This window comes from Camarhynchus parvulus, chromosome 1, assembly GCF_901933205.1.
Source record: "Camarhynchus parvulus chromosome 1, STF_HiC, whole genome shotgun sequence".
In the NCBI taxonomy this organism is placed as follows: domain Eukaryota; kingdom Metazoa; phylum Chordata; class Aves; order Passeriformes; family Thraupidae; genus Camarhynchus; species Camarhynchus parvulus.
In genome coordinates this window covers 103,661,799-103,678,272 of record NC_044571.1, presented here as the reverse complement: position 1 = coordinate 103,678,272, position 16,474 = coordinate 103,661,799, and the positions used below count along the sequence as shown (strand labels likewise).

The 16,474-nt window shown below is 36.9% G+C and overlaps 1 protein-coding gene across 1 annotated transcript in view; it reads right to left on the bottom strand.

Moving 5' to 3' along the window:
• Positions 1 to 3,333: 3,333 nt before the first annotated feature.
• Positions 3,334 to 16,474, bottom strand: part of TMPRSS15 (transmembrane serine protease 15) — a 52,412-nt gene continuing 39,271 nt past the window's right edge. Inside the window, 8 exon segments of the mRNA XM_030952271.1 lie at positions 3,334 to 3,489; positions 5,229 to 5,368; positions 6,274 to 6,369; positions 6,566 to 6,747; positions 8,310 to 8,484; positions 8,954 to 9,003; positions 12,244 to 12,339; positions 16,049 to 16,181. Of these exon segments, the coding sequence (XP_030808131.1) occupies positions 3,334 to 3,489; positions 5,229 to 5,368; positions 6,274 to 6,369; positions 6,566 to 6,747; positions 8,310 to 8,484; positions 8,954 to 9,003; positions 12,244 to 12,339; positions 16,049 to 16,181 (1,028 nt within the window).

The following is a 16,474-nucleotide window of genomic DNA, read 5'->3' as shown; positions in this document are numbered from 1 at the left end:
TAATTATATTAATTGATGGATAGATTTAGAGGTAACTGTGTTACATTTAAAGCTGTCTTTTAGAGTTATGATTAGCATCATTAATGTCCATTCTCTTTGGTAGCTTAAGAGCTTTCTGTGCCTTAAGAGTGGTTGTGCCAGTCATTAGGAGCAGTCTGGGGTGGTGGCAGTAGCACTCTGGTTGATTTGTTGGTGACAATCTGGTGTCAGAGCAAAAGTTCAGGGATTTTACTGTTGTTGCAGCAGGAGGTCAAGAGCCTGAGTTCAACCTTGCTGGCTTTAACACAGATTGATAACCACCATTGGCTGAAGAGAGACTGGCCATAGTAGAACTGAGGGGTTGCCTGCACTGTGCTGGCTGATGTTCACCACATCACTTCAGACACAAAAGTGTCTCAATTTTCTGGGTACAGAAAAAAAATATTTAAAGTTTTCATTAATACTAATTGTGCAATTAGTTGCTGAAGCACGTTTGGAAGTATCTTAAAGCTGCTGTTATGCAGTGGCTTTGCTTCCTTTTCAAAGAAAATTCCTCCTGTTGTTCAGGTTAAGTATTGTTATTCCACTTAAAGTATTCTATAGTTCTTCCATTCAGTAGGAACTTCTTTCTTTGTTCAATCCCCTACTTCAATTTCCTTTGCAGTGAGAAAATACTATGATCCTACATGATCACCAAGACCAGAATTGTTTTACTACTGATGTAAATATTGATTAACTCAACTGAGGGGGAGGAGAGACCTCTTTCTTGAGAAGAGTTGTGGTAAAAAGAACTTCATTTTTATGGTCTTGAAGGATTAACTCCCTTTAACTTAAGGATTAACATCTTTATGGTCTTGAAGGATTAACTCCCTTTAATTTAAGGATTAACTATTACTTCTTCCAAAGGACACGTAAAGTTGTCGCTATCAATATCATGGTTAATGGCAGCAGAAGTGATTTTGAAGCAGCAGTTAGGAGAGTGAAAATATCGTCAGGAGTGTTTTTTACGGAGTGAAAGTGATGGATAGGCAGGCATTGGCACAGACCTGTCTCCAACTCTGCATGAAGGCAGATGGGGAAGTGGCATCCAGTGCTTCTGCTGTAGTGTGCTCAGACTGCATGTAGAAATAGGAAATATTGGCTATTGGGGTGAAATATTTCCATATTTATCACCATACCCATCCTCTGTTTCAAAGCATCTTGGAACTGACTCAGTTGCAAATAATCTGTTCTGCCCAAGTGTTTTAACATGGTATTGACTGGTTTCTTCACAGGTTAATTTGCAAGCAACTGAAGCTGAGGATGTTGACCAAAGGCTAGAATGTGGTTGACTAAGGTTATGTTAGTTTTATCTAAACATATTTAGTTGAAATAAAATGGTTTTCAAAATTAAAATAGTTTATGTGATATATCTTTTTATGCCAGGGTTTATATAGTATAAATATATAATATATTATAAATATATATAATATATTTATATATACTTATACAGGTGTATACTGTATAAGTACACAACTTTTTCAGTCTGATGAGTTGTTTTATCAATGTTTATCTCAAAATACGCTTTGCATTTTGGAAAGCAAGAAAATGCACACAAATAAAAGTATCTTACTGTATTCCTGGTAAGCACATTTTCTAGTGACTGGATCTGCTTTCAATTGGTTTTTGTATTTCATTAACAGACTGAAACACAATGTACAATAGTGATGTATGGTAAATAATGCAAAAATCAGGTCATATTTTACTTAAGCATTTTAATGTAATTGCTTAATCCAAATCAATTTATACTGGTAGCAAAATGTTCTACTTTTTAGACTAATAGGAGAAACAATGGTTCACTATGAAAGATAAAATTTGCAGCTCTAATATTTTAATGCCAAAAAACTGTGTCTTTCATATGAGAGACTGTTTAAAACACCTTCTTACCTTCTCTCTGTCATAATTACATTTATCTGTGTTCTTTGTGATCACAGATGTCTTGATAAAGCTGCAGATTTTGGTCTGGACCTAGTTCTCTAATTACAAAGACCTGAAAGCAGTTTGGGACTCTTTTTATCAGTGACTGCCAACATCTGTTTGCAAGCATTCCATACCTTCATTTAGGGTTGTAAGAACCAAATCCAGGAGCTCACAACACCTGTGTGTATATGTGTAGATACACTTATGCAGTAAGTGAGAATGATTTTTGTAGTTTTGGTACTGTGGAATGAGAAATACATTAAAGTCCTACACTGGTGTGAAAATAGAAATAAAGAAGTGCATCATATTACACTAATGCCATAGAATTTGAGGCATTTGAACAAGTAAGTAATTATATTTTAATAGAAACCGATTTATAAAAGAGCTCAAGAAGATAAACCCCTTATTTTAGTTTTCATATTCTTTCCTCTTTAGAATGCTGTAATGGGATAGCCTGCTGGTTTTTTTTACAAAGCACAAAATATATATTAAAAATCACCAGTGCAGGAAAAGCATGTAATATGGAAACACTATTATTCTTGAGAGAGAACTGGTACTCATTATTGTCAAATGTTTTTAGAAACATCAGTTTTTATGAGAAGAAGTTGCAGTATTGTGAGTCTGTGGTTGGGTGTGGAAAAACACATCTCTATAATTGTTTGAATAATTGCCAAACACTTGCCTAGAAAGAAAACTAAAAAGCTTTATTCAATCGTTTTTTAACTCTGTTAATTCCAAGCACATTACACAAGAGAGAACATTTGGCTGACATTCAGTTTATTCATTAGAAAGCAGCATGATCCATGGTCAGCCTTTCTGCACAATCCATAAACCTCACTCCAGAGCCTTTTGTAAGAGGCAAGGCAGAGGAAGTCCCATGAGCCCAGTTTGGAGAGAGGACATGCACCTTCATTTTGATGTGCAGAAGGATTGCTGAGATGAGTTGACTCTGCATTAATATGAAATTGCACATTGAAAAACACAATGTAAAAACATAAACCAGATATTTCACTTGATATTAACAATTTTGATTCTTTTTCACTACAGCATTTACAGTTTGCAAACGTTTTTTTACTCCTCGTGCTTCATAAAGCCTTCCCCTGTGCAGTTAATGCCCTGATGTTCAAAGAATCTGTTTTCCTAAGATCCTGTATAAAACAAAAAGTAAAATGACAAAACTATTTATTAACAAAACCACAGCATCTCTTTTGAAATATTTTGCTCACTTGGAAATGGGTCTTATTAACAAACAAATGTTACCAAAGTTTTCCTCACCAAGATTTACGTGTTTATTTAGTTTCTCTGTGAGATTGAAATGGCAGCCTAGTTTACATCATTATGCAATGTCTTACTTTCAACATCTGAACTCCATTGCTATAATTAAAAAATATCAAGCTAATAGATGATGCTTTTGATCCAGTCCACAAACATGGTGACTCGAGCATACACTCCTGGTCGCTGGGGAAGAGCACATCCTTCTCCAAATGATGTCACACCAACCAAAAACCACTTGTCCCCGTCTTCAAATGTCAGAGGGCCACCTGAATCCCCCTGCAATGACAAATTCAAAAGTTAAAAGTGAGCAGTGTCAACTCTCAGGCAGAGCCTGTTTATGATGTTTGTTCATTTTGTTCCTTAATCACAGATGCTCTATGGCTGTATGTCCTGAGCACCCGGAAGTGAGATCAATATGAATATTTCCATGTAAAAAAAAAAAAAAATTCAAATTATCAATTTCCTTTTTTCTTTATTTTTTAAATGATGTGAGCTTAAGCTGTCATCAGTCTTCCGATACAGGACTGGACTTCAAGAGATTTTTTAAAAAATCTTATTCCTTTAATGTTCAGCCCTTCATATTTCACAAAGCCCAGATAAATGTGGAGGATTTTTTTCTGTTGAATATATTCAGCCAAAACACAGTTCTATTTTCAGTCACCCCAGAGTTTCCACAGTTTCAATTTTAGAGAACAAAATAACAAGATTGCCAGAAAAGGTGTTCTTTTCTCTCACCTCCTTTTCAATAGTTTAGCAGATGTAGCATTGTAATAGAGACTGAATTTGATTTAGCTTGAGTGGGGATGAGTCAGCCATGGGTGTCTTGTTTTGATGAGAAAGAAAACAATTACTATTTTTCATTGTCTATCAAGTTCGTTGAACCAGTATTAATTGTGTCTTCTCCAGGCCCTGTGAATGGATCTTTACCAGAGAATTCTGCAAAGACTCAGCCATTAAAATACTTCTGCCCATAACCCTGGGGCACCCCAGAATGTTAAAGGCTGTGACAGCAGCCTAAAGGGGGATGTGCTATCAGGAATCACTTGTTTATCTTTGCTCATGGCTGACTGGTCATTGATCACAGTGCTGGTCACTTGTACTCTCTATCAGCCTGTGGTCCTACATGGAATTGGTTTTTGTTTTGTTTTGTGTTTCTGTTGTTGTTGTTGTTGTTTTGGTTTTGTTCAGTATAAGGTTCAGAAAGAAAAAGGGAATGAGGAAAACCATCATGAAGGGAAAGGACATTAGGCTTGAAGAGAGTCCTTTTTCTAGACTAAACTGGGCAAAGTCAGGGCAGGTGGTGAAGGCTTAGGTTGGTAGGGCAAGGCAATAGGAATTATGTGAGAATGCTCCTCATCAGCCTTGAGGGAAGGCAGCCAGTCTCCATACCACAGACTCCATATTGCTGGAAGAAAAATCATGTGGCAGCCACCTCTGAGGACATTCTCAAAGAGAAGCAGCGAGTTAAAAAGAGAGCTGGAATGGATAAAAAACTAAACCCACACGAACATATATCAGTGCAGAAAGGCAGCCTCCCTGAAATACTGTGCTGTCTGCTTGGGAAAGGTCTCCAGAGTCTGCAGATTCTGGGGAAAAGCAGCTTTGCTATGTTTCTTTCCCATAATGAAGGATTTCTGAGACTTCAGTCGATTTGGTATTTATTCCTCTGTTCTCTGCATTTCTCCAAGTATGTGTTTCTCTGTTCTCTGCATTTCTCCAAGTATGTGTCTCTCTTCTTCATGGAATTACTCAGCAGGAGTAAAAAGCTAATGCAAAAAATTCCCAGTCCTCATATTTATCTCCTGCCATGATTGTTTATGCCGAGATGGCACACACACAAAAATAAATTAAACTTGTATCCTGATAAATTATTAAATGGGCAAAGTACCATGAGTAGAAGTTACATTAATGGACAGAGATTGTTCTGTTTTTCATGAGTGGAGGATCAGGGAGAGTTTTATTCAGTAACTAGATGAGGTTTATGCCAGTAGTGGAAATGAGTTGCTTCTACTTACCTGGCAGGAATCTATTCCTCCCATGTCATATCCTGCACAGAGCATATTCTCAGTAATATTATATTTTGGCATCCATTGCTGGCATTTTTCATTAGAAAGGAGAGGGACCTCTGCTTCTTGCAATATATTTGAAGAGGGACCTGATGAGAATACAAAGTACATTTACCTGCAGCATTAAATACATGCATCCCACTGGGAACACTGATGGTTTTGTTCCTGTTCCAGCATGCTCAGCACACTCCTGAGCAGCAGGAATCCCTGCCTTACTGCTGTACTACTCAGGCTTATGCTCCTGTAACACAGTCTCTGATTAAACAGGGCTCATTAACTGAATTCTGTCTTTCATTTTTGTAATGGGACTGAATTTGGTTATAATTGAATCAAGATTACTAAAATCAATGACTATGAATTCACTGTGGGGAGATCTAAGGGATGATTAAAGACTTAGGAATATGGGTTGTCTAGTGCTTCCTCGCTATTCATTGTGTAACTTTGGTTATTTAAAGTTTTTTTAAAAAATTATTTTATTAATTACTACCCAAAATTTTAAATGTAATTTAATGTAGAAGTCAATGTATTTAACTGTGGAAGTGAAATGGCATGTTTATTATTTCAGAGAGACTCCAAATCTGTAGCAGATGACATACAAACAGAACATACACTTCACACTGCAGTCAGCTTTCTTGACTTCTGGGGAAAATCATTTGCACATTGTCAGAAAGACTAATCTTCCTCTTCCCCCACCCAATATCTGGAACTGAGATGCACATATTTCATGCTGAGAAAAGTAGTCATCATAACTTCTAAGTGGATGTAAGAAGCTTTCTTCATAGCCTAATGAACTTAGATATGCATGTTTTTTTTCTAAGAGATGTTATAAGTATCATTTTGCTTCAGACAAGGAATAGTGGAATGGCATAGTTCCTAAATTTCATATGGAAGAGTAGCTCTCTAAACTATTTGACCTTATCAACTCCTGTGGAATAGGAACAAGCCTGCCCTCACAGCTACATGCCTGTCAGAATTTTCCAAGCAGATGACCCACCTTCATTGCTAATATCCCCCCAGCCAGCAATGGAGCAGTTAATTCCTGGTGAAAACTGTTGATTTTTTTCTGGTAGGCAGATAGGTTGTATGTAATCTGTGAATGAGAAACAAGTAATCAATTTCAACCTCTTCCCTGTGTTCAGGTTTTTATGAAGTCATACCAGAAAATGTTCATTAATTCAAACCCACTTTTTGCCAAGATATCCAGGAATCACTGAGCAGACTCCACACCACCCTCATATACTTAGCATAATAGAATAAACAGGTCTTTTGGGAAAACAAAAACTCACCTGTATACTGCACTTTGTGTTGAAGGTGCATCAGAGCAATATCACTGTCTTTTGTTTGCTTCATGTAATGAGGGTTTATAATTATTCTGTCAATGTTCTGAACCACTGTTGGAGGCTGTGCCAGGTCTGACTGGCTGTACAAGCCAAGAGCCGCCTGCCAGCGGGACGGCTTCAGTTGTCTCCTAGAAATTGCAGAGAGAGTATTCACAATTAGGAATGATTAATGGAAGTCTTGAAAATTGTGTATCAGATAAAATGCTGATATTTAGCCTCGTGGCAATCCGTAGCATTTGCATGTTTTGTCAAATAAATAGAACGGGGCAGATGTGCTTAGAATTCTGTGAGTATCACTGTCTTAAACATCCACACTGCAGATATGCGTTGCTGATTTTTTTATGGTGAGCTTATAATGCATTATTTATAATGAATTAATCAGGTGGTGGTGCAGAGGAGGGAAATACATTAACTAAATTACCATGGCTTTTTAAACACTATGAAGAATACTGCTGACTGCTGGCAATTAATATCGGTCCTAGTTAGAAAAGTGTAATGGAATGTCTAAGAGGTCTGAGATGTTGGAAATGCTGCAGCTCACAGACTCAGAAAACTAGTCCCTTAGTTTTTAATCTCAGTCAAACAAGATATGCTAAAACAAAATATGACATAATTTGCATTTTTTTTCCTAATCTACACATGCTGGTTTAAGGCTGTGTTCATCAGAGAACCTAAATATTTTCTGTTTTTTAATCAATCACTTTATGGTTTAAAAATTACATTTTGATCCTGATTGTTAGACTGAATTGGTTTCTGCTTATCTTTTGGTTTGACATCAAGATGTTCTTTTGTTCTAATATTAAATGTTCAGAAGGTGTGAAACCGCAGGCTTCAATTTAGGAAAATTCTAGCAAAGGCAAAATTAGATTTAGTTGAAAATAGAAAGGTGATTCACATAAAAAGGAAGTATCAAGACAATTGTGGATTTATTGTGTGGAAACTAAGGGGATTAATCCTTTTCATTTTAGTGTCTTTGTGTGGAATGTAGTGCTTGTCATGCCACGAGGCAGTGTTAGGATTTTGGCATAGTCTCCGCTGCCTTACCATTTAGCTATTTGTAGTGAAAGCTCTACTCTAATTTTGGTTTTGGATTTTTTTGTTGACTTTTTTTTTGCCATTCCAGTTTCTGTATGTCTTTTACAACATCTGTATTTATTGTAGATATTATGAAAGCAAATCTTAGGAAATATTTAAATATGCACCACTTCTTTGAATGGTACAAATAACACCATGGAGAGGATATCCAATATTGCCTAATCAATGCACATAAATCAAGATTCATTCCAGTGATGCACAGTAAATCTTAATCAATCCAGGATAATATGTAGGAGGGATGCTGAGTTTAATTTATGGGATATGATGTCACCTTTTATTCCACTGGTTGAGGGATTCACCCAATTTATGGAGGCCCACAATAATTATGTATTAAGTACCAATGCTCTGTATTAATACCATGCATTTAAAGTGCAATTCCTTATTATTCAGGAAATGCTGCTTGGTTTCCACAATTGTCTGCATTAAAGTAAGGACTGAGGATTTACCAGGAGGTAAAGGACCTTTCAGCTGAGCCCACAAGTGATTCAAAGCGTGTCATTAAATGAGAAGTTTGTTGTTAATTTTTCATATCAGTGTCACAATTTGTTCATAATCTGATGCCTCCTTAGTGAACTTGCACATAAAAGAACTTTACCCATAGACACAGTGTGCTGCTGTCACCAGCCACTCGTCACTGACAAGGGAAGCTCCACAAACGGGTTGGAAATTAAAATGGAGTGAAACTATCCAAGGCCAAGCCTCTCTTCTGGCATCATTTCCACCTACAATTCTTGTTCCATTATTCTGAATTACCAGGTGTTTTCCACAAGCTAAGATAAAATAAAATCAAATTTTAAAAAATTAAAGGAATGTAGCATATTTTATTAGACTAGTCAATTTTCTTGGCAAAAACAATTTTCTTGGCAAAAACTTTGTAGAATCTGAACTGCTCTTCAAAAATACTGTGGAAAAAAGTTTGGGTTTTTATAGCTGAAATCAGGATGCAGCTGTCTAAGTTGGATTGAGATGTTTTCTTTCCTCAAATCTTCTGGAATTTTTATACATTTATTTTAGAAATATTTTCACTACAGATCCCTCTCTAGTGTACACTTAACACTGAAATCGAGTGAAGACTAAATTTTCCTTTGTTTATATCATTTATGAGTATAGCTTTTATAGTCCATTCCCTAACCTTTCCATTCAAGCCATAAACATTTGGCTTTATGGTCTGAACAATTTGATCTGTCTGTGAAATATTCCTGGATTCTGTGTACTTACATTGAACATCATTGTACTTACATTGAATGTTACATTGCAGATGAACCACCAGGTCGTCCCAACAGTGTTCTCTAGAATGAAAGTGCAATTAAATCCCAAATATCTGCACACCAGATAACTCTGACTGTCAAATATATATACATATACCCACACAGAAATTTGTACAATCATATATATGAAAGTACATTCATTTAGCAGTATCAGCTTGTTAAGTATAGTAACTAATGCTACATGTTTAAATTATGTTTTAATTATAAGTATGCAATATTATATGTTACACAGCTTTAAATGTACATATTCCTCTTCAGTGGACACTTAATTGATTTATATTATGGAAATAAAAATAGACTCTTCTTGTGTTTTAGGGTGATGGGTCATCTGCCTGAGAGAGATTTGCAATAAATTATAGCTGCCTATGGCATTTTTTCCTACCTTTGAGATATTTTTAATACCTTACCACTAGAGATCAGTGTGGCCAAAGGATTTAAGGGGTTAGTTTTATATCCCTGTATCATTTTGCTAAGAAAATAATGCTACTGTAAAATACGCAGTTGCATATGTTAGGTTAGAAATTATTTAGCAAATGTATAAAGCCAGAGTCTGAAGACCACAAGACCATAGATCAAAACTGCTCAAGCATTTCTGATACCCAGAGGTTTTAATATTATGTTCATAGTCTGTAATGAATCTGAAACACTTGGGACAGTGTGCGTGCTAGCAATTCAAATCTGATACACACAGAAATGAGAATGAGGGGAAGATAGAAAACCAAGCTCTGCCAACAGTTTGTTTCTAGTGAACATCTCCACATTTCATTTTTAAATTGAGTAGGTGAAGGATACTTTAAACATGATAGGGAATGATGTATCCCTCAACTGTGTTTGCTCTAAAATTTTTCATCTGCTGTGAGTGAGATGTGACCCAGTAATTTCCCAATGGCACAGAGGGACATAAAATAAAGTGGGAACTGCAACCACCCACCACCTCCCCAGTTAAACCTTCAATATAGTGGGGTGCAAATGAGATATTCCTCTGGCCCTGAATAGTCCCACATTGCCATTTTCCACTTCAAAGTAGGTATCTAATCTTAAAGCTGTAATTTAAAAAGTGGAAACCATTTTCTGTGACATGTATCCAAATCCGTAACCAGACAAATATTAAAAAAACAAAAATGCAAGAAACCAAAATCACCTTTGCATAAACTTCAACTAAATACCCTCTTCCATGGTGCCTTCATAGGCCTACAAAGGGGGGGTTCAGTGGTGCTGTATATTAGGTCTTTTACCTAATCCTATGCTTTCTCATAGGTAGATGCATAAACTACCTGAACTAACAACCAAAGTGTCAGATTTGTCCCTATAATTTTACATTTTCAGTGTAAAGGGAGTTGCCTGTCCCACCACAAGTACCTACTGGTTGGTTGCTTCAGCAGAAATTGCTTCATTTGCCTCTGCTTTTTTCTCTCTCTTTGTGGAGCTAGCTCCCAGCAGGAGAAGCACTTCCTTGCCTGCACTTCAGCCCAACAGTTCTGAGCTGCCCCTTGGTCTGCAGAGGAGTGGCCAAAAGGCACCAGAGGCATGTGCTGAACACCCTCCTCTGTGCCTCTCTGAGTGTCAGCTGTCAAGCAGCATGCCAGGCAGAAATCTGGAGCAGTTAGGGTATCTGTGAGCATGATCTTCACTTAGAACTGGCAAAAACAATTAGTTCCTGTGGAATCTGCTCACATGTATCTAAAAGGCAGGATCTGGGGCTCTTACAAAAAAAATCCTGCCAAAAATCACATTACCTAAGGGCACCAGAGAATTCCTTTGCTGACTGTCATTGCAGATTTCAAGCCCTATGTTATATGTGCCCTCCTTTGTTTCAATGGTGGATGCACTTGAATAAAAAAACAAAGACAATGTAAGAAATACATTTTATAATTGGATTACCAGTTAATGAATTCAGTTGCTTAAATTATCACATCTGTGTGATCTTTCTAGCATTCATTATATGTAGAAAAACCATGTGTGAATCTGCAATAGTGTCACCCTGCAAAATGATTCCTATCAGCTGTCCAGATGAAACCTGGGAGAAGACACCTATTTCTGCCACAGAAATACAACTAAGATAAATTAACTTATTCCATTTCCTCCTCCTGGTTTAATCACTTTTAGTGTTTAACAGGTATTAACAGAAGACATCTTTAAATCATTACTGCTCTTCAAGATGTCTTGTGGCAATGCTGGTTTAGACATTCACTCAAGAAAAAAAGAAAAATAGCCTCTATTGATATTCCATTAGTTTAAGGTACTTTCACCACTCATGAGGTTAACAGAGTATAATTAGAACATAAAATGTAACTTTTTTTTTTTGTGTGTGTAGGCAAAATAATAGACCATAGAAAATTAAGATATGTCTCTTGCTTTGTCACTGTGTTGTGTTTATTAAGAGAAGCTGAAAGAACATGGACTCTTGCTGTCCTCAACATGGTTTCAGCATTTTAGCAATTAGACAGTAATTTTCTGGCTCAGTGTTCTGGTGGAAATCCAGAAAAAATTATACAGTAAAGCCTCTTATAAACAGAAAACAGTAATTGAAGTCATTACAATTCTTTAAACTGATGATGGCAAGCCTTTCTGTTTGGGAGTTGTGTTGTAAATCCCACCATATCCTGAGGATGTAATCCTGTGCTAATATCACATTTTCATTAAATCTGAAACAAGAAATTACCAGTTTCTAGTACCCTTCAGAATCCCTTCAGCAGTTATTTGGACTGAGAAAGGTTAGAATAGAATCAAATGTATTCTGAGGATCATGTCGTCTAATGATTCACTTGTAAAAGTGGAGACAAATCCAGAAGTCATCTTTTGAGTGGGGATAGTTTGTTTAAATATAGATTCCTGTCTGTGGATGGCTTAAATTAGGAATCCTCAGTGTGTCCAAAGTCTATATCAATAAAGTTAAAGAGCTATAGAGTGTGACTCATCATATTTCAAGAGATGCCTTGATGGATCACATTTTGCAGTGCTTATTTTTCTGTGCTGATTACAGAGAGAATCTACTTTGACAACTACTCTATAACTATGAGTGATTGTCACTCCATCCTAATTCTTCTATATTATATATATAGGTAGTCTTAATTCTACTATATTGTATACTCATAATTTAGAGATTTCTAGATAAGAAATATTTTCATAAAAGAGCATATAATTTCCACAGTAAATGGATAGAGATGTCAGTTAGGATTTGAGCTATATATTAGTGCATAAATAATCACCACAACACTTAAAGACATTGTTAGTATGAGGAAGAAATCTCGCTGTACCCACCTTTTTGTAAAAATTAGGCTCTGGCTACCTCTTTTGGTGATGGTGACAAATGGGCCATCTCCAGTGAATAATACAGCTGAGGACATATTTGCATCCCTGGGACAAAAAGACACATGCATATATTTAGATATATACCTTATTCCACCAGTGGAGCAATATTTGGGAAATGATTATGCTGATAGAATAAACACCAGCTTTTTAATTTTTTTTTTATTCTCCTCAAATAATGATCCTTTAGCAGGGGATTTTTGAGGCTTGAAACTCGTTTGGATTAAAATGTGAGTCTCTTACTTCCAGTCTTACATCTTATTCTAAGATTTATAATGCTACATTCATATTGAAAGGGATATTAGTTAATTCTTTTGATAGCACTAAATATAAATAAATAAAAAAGTTTGTTTTTTCTGTGCCACAATGAAGGGTTTGAAATACCAGTTCTTAAATGTATGGAGCTAGAACTTGGTATGCCAACAGGGCAGTAATATCTGAACCTTGGGGTATCACAGTCTCGCTTTTTTGAGGGGTGCAGTTATACTATATTGTCTAGGAAAGAAATTGAATTATATTTTTTATAATGAAGAATCTAATGGAGTAAAAAAAAGTTAATTTTCACATCATAGATCTGTTGAAATCAGAATGGCTGTGGAATAAGTCAATAGTGTCATGTTTGCTATTGATCAAGAGTGGGGTGTATTCATTAGAATCACAGAACAGTTTGGGTTGGATGGCACCTTTAAAGGTCATGTAGTCAATTTAAAGGAATTAATTAGTCTATTCTTCAACTTTTTTTTTTTTTGGTAGCAATGGCTTTTTGAACTAAGAATTCTCTGTGCTATTGGTGAGACAATTTTTTTTTGACATTTAGAACCCATATCCAGATTTACTTTCTAGTCCATTCTGCATCATGTACTTCGTGATACTTCTAATGACCAGTTTGGAACACATATCTATGAAACATATTTGCTTTCCCGTGAGGAAGCATGGGGAAAAAAGATAGCTGTGGTTAGACTGAATAATTTTTGGGGGGATGACAACCTCCCATTTGGCCCTTTAACCTTACAAATCTCAGGAGCAAAAAGGGAACCATTTGTTTAATACGCAAGGAGCACCTGCAGGTTTAATGCACAGGGAGCACCTGCACTGTGTCTTCTCTTCAAATGCAGTAAATCTCACTCTCTTGGGAAGGATGAAGTCTGGAATCTGCCTGCAAATCTGCTGTGTATGAAGTAAAGAGGTGTTCAACAACCCTGCTTTGCCACCAGGAGAGCTGTATGATCCACCTGCTGGAAAAGTCACTACTGCTGCATTGCTCAGCCTGGAAGCGCTTTTAGACAGTCTGAGAGGGCAGTAAAGTGCCAAGCCAGGTAGGCAGAGTCAAATTCTATGATGAAGAACTTTGCTGAGACCAGCAAAGTATTCCCAGGTCCTAATTTCCTTCTGAAGAATGTTGCAAGTTCATGAAGAAAATAGAATGAAGGTTTGCAGAGTAAAGACTAAAAACTCTCACACTTGTTGGATTTTTAGGTGTGATAAAATTGCCAGGTCTACCCTCATTCCTGGGTACAATTTAGCAAAGACCCAGCTGGCTCTGGTCCCAGGGAAACAGGATTGTTTTGCATCTGCCCAATGCAATGGTGAAAAGCTCAGGGTGTGATGTTCTTGGTTCCAGGAAATAAGATGCTGACAAAAGATTTTAGCAGCGCTTGCTCAGCTACAAGTGGAAGCTGAGCAAAGGATTATTTTCAGGTTTCTCCAGAGCATCAATTTGTTCATCTTGCAGCCCAGACTCATTAAGAAGATTTGTAAATTATTTGCCTAAGGTGTATTTTGTAGACGCACAATAAGCATGTCCCCAGACTGGCTTCTTGTTTGGTACAAATCACAAATGCAACAGCCACATATTTGAAAAATGGAGGCAGAAGGATTCACACTTAGATTTACTGGAACCTGTGAGGAGCATTGCACTTTGTAGCCCAGGTACATAAATAATCAGGATATGATGCAGGATTCCTATCAGCTCAGTCCTTTTCATAAATTAAACAGAAAGTGAGACTAGCAAATGTATAGGCAATTAATAGTAAAACTAAATTCTCCCAGGTGAAGTTTAGCCTTTCTAATAAAACATGATTCTAGATAGTAATTCAGTGTAGGAGCATAAGCTACAGCCTACTCAGGACCTGCTATTGCAAACATCCATTTAGTAACAAATATGGTGATACTTATTAAGAAATATGCTGCTACAGGGGGATTCAAGGAAAGCAGAATAGTGTGGTGCTCACAGAAGTTACACACCCACATCTCTATATATCTATACCTATTAATATATTAATACATACATAAATATAGACACACCCATATGAGAATTTTGTCCTATCCTGTGACTGCAGTAGTACCCAGGTTACAAAAAGTGATACAAGTTAGGCTTAAAAATATTTTTTCTAGACAACGGGAGTATGTTATAAACTGAGAAATTGAATTATAACAAATAACTAGGAAGCTTGATAGGAACTCTTTTAGTAAGTGCACCTGAGTTGTTTATAGAGACAACCTGAAAGATACTGCTGCAGAAGGTTATGGGGGAAAAAAAAAGCATTAACTAATATTTAAAAGCTAGAATACCATGGAAGGCAAAGCTTGTTGAAGCTTATCAAATATGTCAATGAAATCAGTAGACCACCAAATTACTTCTGTCCAGAAGGGAAAGGAGGCAGGGCAGGGGCAGAAAGAATCAGAAAGAGAAGGCCACTGGTCACTCTAAGGAACAAGGTATTTGACCAGAAGCACATTTAAACACAGTTTGTATGTTCTTATATGCATGCATACATAAATTACAGTCAGGATTTCTGCATGTAGCTACCTGATTTTTATGTAAACTCAGTACTCACCCAAAGGAAAAAAGTAAAAAAACCAATAAACCAGCAGACATTCATCCAATTAGAAGCCTTCCTGAAATAACACTTGGATATTTTTCTAAGTCATTCTAACTCTGTGATTGCTGAAATTAATTTATCAGAAGGGGATTTGTAAGGATCTTTCTTTGGTCACAGACCAAAATAATGAATTGCAAGCTCAGAATTTAGTCTGATTATTAGTTGGGTGAGTGACATTCCCTAAAAACCTCAGCACTACAGGAAAGCTAATTATTTAGTGGATGGAAGTGGAGTAGCACATGATGTAAGGCCAAAATTTAGGCCATAAATTTTACCACAGATTGAAAAATGCCACACCCTACACTCTACAATTCCCATGTTTCCCCTGAAAATTCTTCTGAACAGGGACTAAAGCCAAATCTATTTTTCTACCATATACTTCCCTACTCCATCCCTGCTCTAAGTCTAACTCAACATTCCATTCTACCTGGCAGAATTCCAGAATTCCATTCTACTCTAGCAGAATATCCAAGTGATGATCTCTGCTTGGAATGATCAGCAGCACTACAAAAGCAGAGCAGCCAAGGCTGCTGTTGGCTCCAGCTTTACTCTTGAGCCATCCTTATGAAAGTGAAGATGTAAATGATGACATAAAGTGATGAAAGGGTGATGCATCCACAACATTTTCCCAGTGTTCGCCAGTATGCATCCTCATGCCCAACCTGCCATGTTCAGAGTCATCAATCCTGTGCTGAATGTCACCAAGACAGGGTTTGCCACATTCTCAAATTTGTTGGCACACCAAGCACTCCACTTGACAGATACATTTGCCATTTTTTTGGAGAGTACACCAGTGAAATGAGGAGGAAAATGCCAATATACACTCAGTAAATCTGCAAACAAGTCACAGAGGACAATGAATATTTATCACTCACCCCAACCCCAGCAGCTGGCAAACACTGTCTGAAATCTCTTCACTCCAACCATCTGCACATGCCAGGTGCCATGACTTCCCAACTCTGGCCTGCACCAGCCCTTCAGTGCTCAGAGAGCCATTGAGTAATCTCACTGGAGAACAAAATGGGCAGAAACATTTTAGATAGGTTGCAAACCACTTTCCTCCCCCACCCCAAGCAAACAGAAATGTAATAGAAAGGGATTTATTATTGCCAATGAAGAACACAAAAAAAGGTAAAATGCATTATGGAGGTAATAAACCCGGCATCTCCAGGATGTTGTGTTCCCACAGGAAGGAAATACTATTGTTATTTCCTATATTTCTGCCACAGGAGAGTTTCATACCTTGTATTTTGCAAATGTCTCAGAAATAGACAATAAACAGTCCATTTTCCATCAACGCT